This window comes from Scylla paramamosain, chromosome 12, assembly GCF_035594125.1.
Source record: "Scylla paramamosain isolate STU-SP2022 chromosome 12, ASM3559412v1, whole genome shotgun sequence".
NCBI classification, from domain to species: Eukaryota; Metazoa; Arthropoda; class Malacostraca; order Decapoda; family Portunidae; genus Scylla; species Scylla paramamosain.
In genome coordinates, this window is record NC_087162.1 from 26,526,285 (window position 1) to 26,539,160 (window position 12,876).

Below are 12,876 nucleotides of genomic sequence, written 5' to 3' on the forward strand. Positions count from 1 at the left end.
ATAGGACAAGATAAAGATATGAGATTGTGATCGGAGTAGCCCAACGGAGAAGAAAGGGTGACAGCATAAGCAGAAGGATTAGAGGTCAGGAAAAGATCAAGAATGTTGGGCGTATCTCCAAGACGGTTAGGAATACGAGTAGGGTATTGCACCAATTGCTCTAGGTCATGGAGGATAGCAAAATTGTAGGCTATTTCACCAGGATGGTCAGTGAAGGGAGAGGAAAGCCAAAGCTGGTGGTGAACATTGAAGTCTCCAAGAATGGAGATCTCTGCAATAGGGAAGAGGGTCAGAATGTGCTCCACATTGGAAGTTAAGTAGTCAAAGAATTTCTTATAGTCAGAGGAGTTAGGTGAGAGGTATACAGCACAGATAAATTTAGTATGAGAGTGACTCTGTAGTCGTAGCCAGATGGTGGAAAACTCGGAATATTCAAGAGCGTTTGCACGACAGCAGGTTAAGTCATTGCGCACATAAACGCAGCATCCAGCTTTGGATCGAAAATGAGGATAAAGAAAGTAGGAGGGAACAGAAAAGGGGCTACTGTCAGTTGCCTCAGACACCTGAGTTTCGGTGAGGAAAAGAAGATGAGGTTTAGAAGAGGAGAGGTGGTGTTCTACAGATTGAAAATTAGATCTTAGACCGCGAATGTTGCAGAAGTTAATGAAGAAAAAGTTGTGCGGGGTGTCAAGACACTTAGGGTCGTCGACAGAAAGGCAGTCCGACCTGGGGACATTTATGGTCCCCTCCCCAGATGGGGACTCCGAGGCTGGTGTAGGAGTCGCCATGATGATTTTAAAATTTTTGAGTGAAGGGTGTGTGTGTTATTAGGTGCTTGTAGTTTTGTGTGGAGGAAGAGAGTTGTATTTAGAGGGCAGGCTGTGACTGCCCCCTTGTGTTGTGAGACATAAAGGGAAACGTTCAGTGAGGTCACAGCTGGGTTTAATGATAAGTTCACAGCACCCCCTGAACAGTGCTTCAGACCTCACTGGGAGTAATTATCGTTTCGGCAGGTGTCTACTGCCTCCTCCTGGCAGACACGAATCCAGCATCCCTTTACCGAACCCCTCCAGTCTGTAGCGATTCACACTCGAGTTCACCAGCGCGGAACATCAGATTGGGAAAATCAGTATCTAAATTACATTTTTTTTTTCATTAATTTATATACTTATTTATTCATTTATTTTTATCATTGGCTTCCAAACGAAAAGCAGTAGCGAAAGTTGACTGTGCAATTCGATTACAGCTGAAGTAGTTTCATTGGTTAGCCAGTAAAAAAGAGTGATTGCGGAACCGGACCTGAGTAATAAGCAATGATACAGTGCCGTTATTTAAGCAGAACCTGGATCCATAAAATAAACAAACCCGGCAGGTAGCCGCGCCAAGTGGTGAACGGTTGCCGTGTTCGTCGGGGCTCAGGACAGGCATTAGTGAGGTTCATGAAAACAATTCTAGTCGAATGTTGTATTTTAAGAAATTGACATTTAAGAACGTAAAGGTAGACAGGAGAGTACCCCGAGAAGCGAGAAAGAAGAAACATTAATGAGAAAAAAAAAAAGACGTAGCAGTGCGAGGAATAACATAGTTAAGGAGTGGGCGACCTAAGCAGCGACACAGCATGTCACAAGAAGGAAAGTGGAATCGCAGTGTTCCTCAGTAAGCTGGACCACCTGCCCTGCCCCGTCTGCAGCATTTGCTTAGAAATCGAACCCTCTTGGTAAAATGGCATTTTTTTTCTCTGTCTTGGTATAATCAGTAACCAACTCGATCAGTCCGGTTGTCTTGTTGCTCTATTTTGGTATTTGGTAATGCATATGAATTTTAGATTAGAATAGTATTTTCAATTTCTGGTGATATTTCCTTGACATCATATCCATTATTTGAGATCTTAAGTATTTGGTTACAGTTACAAACTATACAAGACTGAAAACAAGGAATACCTGGTTGTTATACAGGCATATAAACCACAACATCCAATCATCTGTTACATATTGTATCTCAGCTAAAGCTCTCCTTGCAAGCTTTGAATGGATGGACGAACCTTTTCATGACAGCCCCTACATGAAATATACCTAGTTATGCTCACACATCATTTTCATTCTTAAATTTATCTAATCTTCCTTGAAAGCTCATTAATGGCTCTGCACTCACATTGTCAGTGTTGCATTGTCTGATTGTTGTTTATTTAGTAGTGTTTTATTAAGGTGTCTTTCATAGTTTTCTGTTTGTGTAGGTTTGGAAAATATTTGGATTAGCTTTTCACTGTATGTTGGTATTTCAGGGACCGGAGCAACACGGGACTCTATGCTGACCCTCCACAGCTGTTTTCCTCAAAGAATTCCTGCTGTGAGAAGTGCAAAGTTTATTGGTGGAAATGGTGACTCAGTTAATTCCCATTCATTTAGAGATAACAGCTTGTGACAGGAAGTTAATTATCTCCTATCTTGCCTGTCCATTAGTTTGACTATGTGAAGTGAGAGTGGATGGTGGGAGTAGGTGTTTGACCTTAGTGGATCTGATCTTTTGATCTGTGACCTTGATTGTTGTGGACTGTCATCACCTTAGTACAGTTTATCGCCATTGCCATTGGGCATCATAATAGAGTCATGCCTTCTTCAAAGCTAATTGTCCTTCTAGCCCTTTGACTTTAGTCTTCAAGTAAGGAATGTCTAGATGTCTTGGGAAGTAAATGGGGCTAGCATTTTACTGTGTTTTTGGGAGCATATTATTTTGCCTAGAATTTGATATAATTTTTAGATTTTGCCTAGTTGCTTAATCATATATGAAAAATTCTAGACCCAATTCAAATTTGCATTATGTTACTATCAGAAGATCAGTTGAAGTTACTTTTTATTCACTAATTGCTCTTTTTCATTCAGAAATGCTGTGGTTTGTTATGGAAAGCAGTGGCGAATACCGAGGGCATCCACACTGCTCATACATACTGCCAGCAGGTTAAGAATAAAGCACAGTACAAGTACTACCTGCGCAGCCCATACTCACTCATCCACCACTACTACAGTGAGTATCTTGCCAAGTAGAGGAATGGAGGAGGGAGTAGACTTCACCTCTTTGGGTGGGAGCAGAGAGGTACTTCTGCTCCCATTGTAGGGCATGGTGTCCATCATTGCCTAGTGCAGATACTGTCCTTGAATGTGAGATCATATATTAGCAATGAAAACAGAAATTAGAATTTTCACTGGGATAATCTATAAATAATTATAATAACATTATACTCACACTAAATGTTTTCCTTGCATTCTCTTCCCAGAGGATTTGGGAACTCTAAAAGAGGCTCAGGAGTTTGTCAGGAACTTCCCAAAACTTAAAAAGGTGCCAAAGTTCCAGCTGGACCACATCTTTAGGCTGATAAAGGTAAGAAGCAGCTTTATTTCACTAGAACTGTCACTCCATCTCTCAGCTTTGGCTGAGAACAAAACAGCACTGCCTTGCAGTATTGGCTGATTTAACATTGATTGTTGTGTGTCCAGGATGATGGCCATTCCTGGAAGGAGGTGGAGCTGTTCAAGGAAGTGCTGCTCCTCACCCCAATACAATACAAGCTTCGTGTCCAGCTCCTGCAAAGTCTTTCCCTGTCCCAGCCGTCCCTGTATCATATCCCATGGTAAGTGGTGCTACACCTCTGTCTGCTGTTTTTATTATTATAGCTCACATTTTTATACCACATAATAGATGCCCAGGAATCTTTAAGTGGAAAACTCATGCACATGAAATGTTCACATGAAATGTTCAGTGAATACATATGCATCGGCAAACTTTCATCAGTTTACCTCAAACAAATTATAATTACATCTGAAAATGTTTATATTTGATTGCAAATTCAACATTATCAATCTTCTTCTACATATTCTCATAATTATGTTAAAATTTTATTCTCCTTACAGAATTCAGAAGTGGCTTCTCTGTAGACTCATCTTTATAATCATATTATTTTAGGGATGCAGGATTTTTTTAGCAGTGCTAGACATTGTGTTTTCTCAGTAGTAGAGATGAGATTGACAGAGGAAAACAGCTTGGGCAAAAGTTAAGATATGTGTTTTCCTTTTCCATGCATACTTATCTCTTTAAGCGTTGCATCTCTTTGTATTATGGGGAGAGTTATTGGTCCAGAGATTGTGTTAATGCTGAGGTCATCATGACAGCAATGAGGCTAAGTTAATGCTTGAACTCTTACCTGCTATAAAAATCCAAGACAACCCTGGAAATAACAAGATTATGACATGCACTGATGGATAATGTCCCCCTGTCTTGGAAGTTCTTTACATTAAGGTCATAAAGCTTAACCTCTACAGTCCTTGGGTTTACAAGCATGTGTGTTGTACATGACTTGGCAACACAACTTTACCATCACCATTGTTTCAGGATGACTCTGTTGATGGACAATACAGTGAAGTTCTTGAGGGAAGACTCCAAGAGCATCTTTAAATCAGACCCAGTAGAACACCTCATTGCAAGCTGCACTGACCTCAACCTGCCAGAGTCCACCCTGCAGGCTGCCCGTGATCTGTCCAGCAGTGATGACACAGTGACACTGAAACAGGTGTTCTTCTATCTGCTCAAGCATTATTTGGCTCATAGGTGGGTTTCATATCCATGCTCTGTCTAAGTGTAGCCCTGTTAAAAGAAAACATCTCAAATAATGTATGGATTTGCACAATGTATGTTTTTTCATATATGTTAGGTAATGCCAAAAGAAGACTCAGGAAAATAATCTAAAGAAAATTGCAAAGTTGCTCATTTTGAAACCCAAAAAATATGCTTCAGACCTTGACCCAAGTCTGACAACAGTGATTTTATATAATGACTCAGCTTGGCTTGCTGCATGTCTCCCTTGGTCACTCAGTAAGTTCACATGGAGGTATTCTTGCACTACACCTCCTCCACCTTCATGTTACATCTAATGCCACCATATTAAAATATTGACATGCTTCTATACATTTCATTAATAGATAATATGATGAATTTACATTGCCAGTGTTTCTTGAACATCTGTGGTGATTGCTGAGGTTAGTCCTCTGTGAACAAAGAAGGAAGTGCAGGAAAGCAGCTCACAGGAATCTAAATAGGATCATGCAAGGAAGAATCTATGTGGATGTAAAAAGGGCATTTAAAAAATACTTCCTATTAATGAGTATGTTGTGCAAGTGATTCTCATGTAGCCCCAGATGGTGAGCACTGTTTCTTTTCCCTCTGGAGGTCCAGGAGCTGAGATGTGAGGGGAATGCTTATGGGTGCAAATGCCTTGTCTTGATTACCCCTCTTGATAGGGGATTTCAGCCTCATAAATTTGGGGGATTTGCCTCATAAATGTAGATATTAAGTGAAATAAAGCAAAAGAAATTCAGCCAATCACCTAATATATGGAAAACAATTTATCCTAGATTGATTGCTAGAACTATAAAGGACAGACTTCCCTTATATTGAGAGAACAGAGTGAAAAAAGTAAAAGGGAAAGATGTGAGAAAGACACAAGAAGACTGAGGAAAGCATTGTGTGTATGAAAAGGTATGAATCAGATTGACTACTGCTGTTCCCACATCTTGATAAGAAGTTCTTAGAAAAATAAAGAAGGTATCCGAGGTACATGTTATTTAGGTAAGGGAAACCAGCAAGAAGTAATGCCACCTGTAAAATATAATGTAGTTACTTTTCATAGATAGATCAATGTGATAGGTTCTTTATACAGTTTGCCTAAGTCTTGATATTAATTTTAAATGAGTTCCTTTTTGTACCTAATCACGGTTTTTCTTATTTCAAAAGGTTCTTGGAAGACACAGAAGTGGTAGGATCTTTCCTGTATTCTACCCAAGCTGCCTTTCTCTGGAAGCCACTGTATCATTATGCAGTTCTATGTGACCTTTTCATTGACAGCCTTGAATTGAGCTTCTCTGATGTGAGTTAGTTCTGTCTCCACTTTACAGCAATTCAAACTCTTGTTTACTTACAATGGCTGATACAGTGTAATAGTAGGTAAAAGATATCCAGTGAAGTTTGATTGATGGCTCTTGAAACATTGTCATCATTGCAGCTTGCTCAAGATTCATTCTTAACACATCATATTAGGTTTACTCTGTAAAAGAATGAAGATAGAAACCATTTTCCCTTCTTAAGGTGCAAAAAAAACCACAGTTGTTTTACCTGGACCCAGAAAATACCAAAGAGATACTACAGAAGTTCCCCAGCATTGGGGGGACTCCCACCAGGGAGGTGGCCAAGGCAGTCCCCAAGCTGCTACAGATCCCTGCATCCCACCTGGTGTCCTGGCTCAGACTGCTTCAGAAACACAAAGGTCAGTCAGGATAGTGCATCTTTTGTAAATATTGACCACATTTTAATATTTTATTATTTTTTAACTGTTCAATGTCTTCTCTCCTTGCAGTGCACCCGTTTACTTGCACCTACCACACAGCAACTTTATTCAAAACTAGTTTATTCTCAGAGGTTAGTGAGAGACTGCAGATCCTGAAGCAACTTCAAGAATGGGAGGTGAGATGGAGGAAAGCTTTATTGAACTAATTCATTAAGATTTCAAGATGAAATCAAAATGTTTGACATATTGCCAAAACATGTTTTTAAAGGACTTCCAGGGTGGATCATCTCAAGCATTTATGGGAATAACAGTGTTATTTATTTTAATTTCTTGCTCCAGATTATTATGGTATCTGATAAACTGTTTGAGCTGCTGAGGAGCCAGGAGCAAATAAAGAAGGTGCTCAACTGTGTGGAGTCTGGTCATGGCATCCCAAGTCTCTCTGTTGCAATGAAGGTGTGTATTTGTTTAACATTGCTTACCCTAATGTGTGTTTGTGAAGGTTTCCTCAAGAGAATGGTCATGACAAAGAGTCCACCTTCTGTCCATGTACTTCATTTTTGCCACATGCCATACCCTCATAATCAGTTCTTTCTTTCCAAGTTTCAAAATGACATCCTTCCATTTTATAAGGTAGTCATCCTTTTGTACACAGCATTTATTTTACTGTTGTATATGTCCTTATTATCATGTTCCCTTCACCCATTCTCTCCAGTTGTCCAAACTATGCATTTCATTTCATCTTATCCATTGCTCCACCACTCACACTGCAGGTCTTCCATCCTTAAGGTCCAGATTGCTGAAGTTTTACTGTATCTTCATGCATTTCACATCCACTTTGCTCATCCCATAGGCATCTGTCATGTAGCTCATTTCTATAGCCTAGAACCAAGAGATTCTTACTTGTATGCCATGTACAGGTTTCATTTAGTTATTCACCAGGTCCAGGGAGCTAAGGTAGATTTTAACTTAGTTGTAGGGAAAGTTTGTGTGATTTGTCATGGTCTTGATCACTTGTGAGTGTCAGCTGTTACCCTTCCAAAAAGAGCACAAACTTTAGGTTCTTTGGGTAAGGCTGACATCTCACACACACCACACTTCCCAGCCCCTTGATCAAGAGGGACAATAACCACTCACTGTCACTCAAAAATCCTGAGTGACCTGAGTGGAAGTGGAACCTATACTTGTTGTGTGGTAGGCAAGGACACTCGACTAAACTACAGTGTGTGTGTGTGTGTGTGTGTGTGTCTACCTTGTCTCAGCTATTTCCATTAGTAGGCTGGTGGCCTAATATAAAAATAGATATTACATATGATAATAAAACTCAGTTTATTTTTCCTGTGATGTTTCCAGCATGACCAGCACACCAGTCGTCATCAGTGCCGCAGTGTGACACCAGAGATTGTATCTTATGTGGCCACTGCCCTTGGGCTGCCCCCTGAACAGGTGATGTTTCATAGTGTTTAGATTTAGTCTCTTTTTTAATCATCATGGCTGTACACTCATACTAAGACTACTATTGTGTTTTCTTTCTTATATGAAAAGAATATTTTGTGTGAGGAAGAGACATAAATGAGATCCTGTAGATACTAACCCTATTTTACTGTGACTCCCTGTCTGAAGTAATGATCCTAAATTTGATCCTCATAGAAACATTGACTTGATCAAAGTAGCCAAATTGTCTTGTTGAGGCTTTCATTAATTCATACTTGATGAGATTGTGTGAAATTTAAAAACAAGATCAATGAACATTTGCATTTTGTTAATGAGAAAAGAGTACAACTATTATGAGAAAATCTAACCATCTTTGGTGTTTTGTCCTGACTAGTGCTGTCATTTTATATTGCATTTGTGTGATGTGAAGTCAGTCATATTATGTAGAATAAGAAACCAGCAAAGAGGAACAGGAAACTTGGCCCTTTGTCTCATGGAGTTGCAGCTTCTACCACTACTATATAGTGTTAGCATGTGCTTTATTTTGTGACGAGAACAAACTATTTAAGCAACAACCCAAGTCTTGTGATTGCACTACTTTATACAGGTGTGCTTATTGTTAATATGATAATCACATTGTGTATGTAACTATGTCTATGATTTATAAGAACATATTCTCATTAATATTCATTCCTGTGTTCATAGATCAGGGAGGTGTTGGAAGAAGAAATCTTTACGCCTTACGGCCTAATGAACACCAAAGCAGTGTTACGGATGCTGCTGGACTACGGCTTCACCCGAGAACAGGTGACTTCATTAAGATCAGGGAGCAAAGACTGATGTTGCTGTCACTTCCTGATTAGATCTTTCCATCTCAAAAACCTTAGCATTTGCACCTCTATTCTCAGTCTTCTGTTTATTGCTCATTATTTTAGTCCCTTGCTTAGATACATCTCTTATCCTGGATCCTTTCAGTTCTAGTCCTCAGTCTCTCTCCATTGATTCTCTTCCTTGATTTTCAGCTGTCATTAATTTTTATTTTCATTACAATTGCATAACAGTAAAATTTCTCAAACATACCTATCATCTCTTACATCCATCACATCTGCCTTCATCTTTTATATGTAAAAAGGAGGAAAGGTATATAGGAAGGCAATGAGTTCCAGAATTATCCAGTATAGGGAATGAAAGACTGAAAATACAGTAATAATACTTAACTTTCACCAGCAAGAAGGATTATGACAGTGATTTTTCATCCTCCAGGTGGTGGCAGGGCCCATGGTACTGAATATGGAGGCAGGAGTTGTGGAGCAAGTCCTGAAAGACCTACACACCAGGCCAGAAACTCAGCCCTTTGCAGAGTGGATGGAGAATCCTTTCATACTTCATCTAGTGGCTTACTGTGTTAGGAAGGACTTTCCTCACATGGATATACATATGAAGAATAAAAACTCATAACCATGATGGCCTTTTTCAAAGATACAGCATTACTGTGTAGTTGTAGCATCTTTTATCTCTCTACAGAGCGTGTCATTTAGATCTACCAAGTCTTTAAATTTTTAGCTACATGCAAACATTAGCAGTACATAATAGACATGAATAAACTATATTTCATTCCACGTCTAGTGCTGCAATGATAAGCGTTTATTTCTTGAAAGAAAAGTTTTATTATTAATCCTATAATAATAATTCTCCAGAACACAAAGGATGAAGTTAATAGAATGATAAAAATTAATTTATAAAATCATAAAAAAAAAAATGGGAAAATGAAATATATTTACCTAGAGAGAGAGAGAGAGAGAGAGAGAGGATCTTACAAGACTGAAGAACTAGCATGCGCTCTGAGTATAGAAAAGAGGGAAGGTTTGTCACCAGCCCTCCCTAACCACCTCCATTTCTCTTCCCTCCCTTACCAACCTTGGACTGCCAACACTTCTCAAATTAGTTAAATAATCTTATAGAATTTTTAATGAGAGCACAAGAGATTGAATATTCACTGAGTTTTTCCTATTACATGTTTGATATTTGGTTGGTATGTTTGCCTCATGTTTGTCCAAGTGTCTAGCAACCTTTTGGCTCAGGGACGGGTCAGGAAGGGTGTGGAGGTCAGGAGGCAGGGTCAGTAAGGAGTGGCAGGTAATTCAAGGGAAGAATGTAGTAATTGACAGGTGGTAATAATCATGAGAGGTTTGTTGTGTTGTGTTGTGGGAAAGTTTTGCAGTTGAGAGGTATTCAAGATTTTATGATGTTTTATTTTTTATTCTTTATTTATTTTCATTTATTTTTTTTTAATGGTCAGGTTTGTTGTGTCTGGGAAAGTTTTGCAAGTATAAGAATGTTAGGTTGGGCTTTTCTGTGTCCTGTATGGTGAGGCAAGATTATTCTGTCCTGTGAGTTAGTCTGATGCTGAAAAACTATCCGTAACCTAATTATTTTGTCTTTTATGTTCGACCACACAATAAGTGGATTAGTTTTAATGTGTTCTGTGGTTTTCAAGTTACAGAGACATCAAGTTGTCCTTTGGCTGCATTGTAAACTAACCTAATCTTCACTGATTGATGAACAAGTGTATGAGTGTGTTACCGTTTAGTTCAAGTCACCTCTTATGTTACCTAAGAAATTACCATTATTGGCAGCTGTATACAGATATTTTCCTCCTAATTATCACCACTTAAAAAAGAGAGGCAAAAGAATAGTTGGTGTCATTACTGCCATAACTGCACTGTCACCAAGTACTGAGGATGAAAAGTACCTTCTGTTTCCGGTCAGCAAATTACTCCCATCACTGCCTCGCCATAAAATCACAAATAAAATCAACTTCTGCTTGTTGTGTTGAAATCAACAAGCTTCATGTCACAAGGCAAGTCACACTGAGGACTTCACATACACAAGGCAGTGCTGGAATTCAAACAACAAACTGAAGGCACTTTTATTTCTGACTTTATGACAAGGCAAGGATAGGAGTAATGATGACAAACAGACGCTATTTTCTCTCTGTGCTTGCTTATTATTTATTGGCCAACAGAAGATGGTGGTGGCTGTGGTGATGATGGGAAGGAGGAGGAGGAGGAAGGCCACCTCTCAAATGATTCCATGGATTGTATGAAATAGTGGGCCTTATTTTTTTTTACTTCATTTTATTTTTCTTTCACTTTCTCTATCTGATTAAAGATGCGAGGAGGGAATGTGAGCATAAGAGATGATGGATGGAAGGAGGAGGAGGAGGAGGAGGATGGTGTTTCTTTTAGCCAGGAGGAGGAGGCAGTAGACACCTGCCGAAACGATAATTACTCCCAGTGAGGTCTAAAGCACTGTTCAGGGGGTGCTGTGAACTTATCATTAAACCCAGCTGTGACCTCACTGAACGTTTCCCTTTGTGTCTCACAACACAAGGGGGCAGTCACAGCCTGCCCTTTAAAGACAACTCTCTTCCTCCACACAAAACTACAACCACCTAATAACACGCACACCCTTCACTCAAAAATTTTAAAATCATCATGGCGACTCCTACACCAGCCTCGGAGTCCCCATCTGGGGAGGGGACCATAAATGTCGGACTGCCTTTCTGTCGACGATCCTAAGTGTCTTGACACCCCCCTCAACTTTTTCTTCATTAACTTCTGCAATATTCGTGGTCTAAGATCTAATTTTCAATCTGTAGAACACCACCTCTCCTCTTCTAAACCTCATCTTCTTTTCCTCACTGAAACTCAGGTGTCTGAGGCAACTGACAGTAGCCCCTTTTCTGTTCCCTCCTACTTTCTCTATCCTCATTTTCGATCCAAAGCTGGATGCTGCGTTTATGTGCGCAATGACTTAACCTGCTCTCGTGCCCACGCTCTTGAATATTCCGAGTTTTCCACCATCTGGCTACGACTACAGAGTCACTTTCATACTAAATTTATCTGTGCTGTATACCTCTCACCTAACTCCTCTGACTATAAGAAATTCTTTGAATACTTAACTTCCAAAGTGGAGCACATTCTGACCCTCTTCCCTATTGCAGAGATCTCCATTCTTGGAGACTTCAATGTTCACCACCAGCTTTGGCTTTCCTCTCCCTTCACTGACCATCCTGGTGAACTAACCTACAACTTTGCTATCCTCCATGACCTAGAGCAATTGGTGCAACAACCTACTCGTATTCCTGACCGTCTTGGAGATACGCCCAACATTCTTGACCTTTTCCTGACCCCTAATCCTTCTGCTTATGCTGTCACCCTTTCTTCTCCGTTGGGCTCCTCCGATCACAATCTCATATCTTTATCTTGTCCTATCGCTCCAATCCCTCCTCAGGATCTCCCTAAGCGAAGGTGCCTCTGGCGTTTTGCCTCTGCTAGTTGGGAGGTATTTTGCTGATTTTCCTTGGAATGACTACTGCTTCTGTGTCAGAGACCCGTCTTTGTGTGCTGAGCGCATAACAGAGGTGATAGTGCCTGGAATGGAGGCGTACATTCCTCGCTCTTTTTCTCGTCCTAAACCTTCTAAACCTTGGTTTAACACAGCTTGTTCTCGTGCTATACATGATAGAGAGGTGGCCCACAAAAGGTACTTAAGCCTTCCATCACCAGAATCTCATGCACTTTATATTTCTGCCCGGAACCATGCCAAGTCTGTTCTCCAACTTGCCAAAAACTCCTTCATTAACAGAAAATGTCAAAACCTGTTCAACCTGTTCCTAAAAAGGGTGACCGTTCTAATCCCTCAAACTACCGTCCTATTGCTTTAATTTCCTGCCTATCTAAAGTTTTTGAATCTATCCTCAACAGGAAGATTCTTAAACATCTATCACTTCACAACCTTCTATCTGATCGCCATATGGGTTCCGTCAAGGCCGCTCTACTGGTGATCTGGCTTTCCTTACTGAGTCTTGGTCATCCTCTTTTAGAGATTTTGGTGAAACTTTTGCTGTTGCCTTGGACATATCAAAAGCTTTTGATAGAGTCTGGCACAAAGCTTTGATTTCCAAACTACCCTCCTACGGTTTCTATACTTCTCTCTATAACTTCATCTCAAGTTTTCTTTCTGACCGTTCTATTGCTACTGTGGTAGACGGTCACTGTTCTCCTAAATCTATTAACAGTGGTGTTCCTCAGGGTTCTGTCCTGTCA

General features: G+C 40.0%; 1 protein-coding gene across 2 annotated transcripts; it reads left to right on the top strand.

Annotated features, from left to right (window-relative positions):
- Positions 1-1,163: 1,163 nt before the first annotated feature.
- Positions 1,164-9,229, top strand: LOC135106008 (uncharacterized). Of its 2 annotated transcripts, none has more exons than XM_064014764.1 (13): positions 1,164-1,717; positions 2,282-2,377; positions 2,880-3,021; positions 3,272-3,375; positions 3,492-3,625; positions 4,384-4,599; positions 5,782-5,914; positions 6,133-6,310; positions 6,401-6,507; positions 6,671-6,787; positions 7,685-7,777; positions 8,471-8,572; positions 9,029-9,229. In XM_064014764.1, exons 2-13 carry the CDS (start codon positions 2,375-2,377, stop codon positions 9,221-9,223), a joined length of 1,524 nt encoding a protein of 507 aa, XP_063870834.1. In that variant the 5' UTR covers positions 1,164-1,717; positions 2,282-2,374; the 3' UTR covers positions 9,224-9,229. The 2 variants fall into 2 exon arrangements, with proteins under 2 accessions (XP_063870834.1, XP_063870833.1); XM_064014763.1 differs by having other exon boundaries at positions 1,167-1,717; positions 2,282-2,346.
- Positions 9,230-12,876: the final 3,647 nt, after the last annotated feature.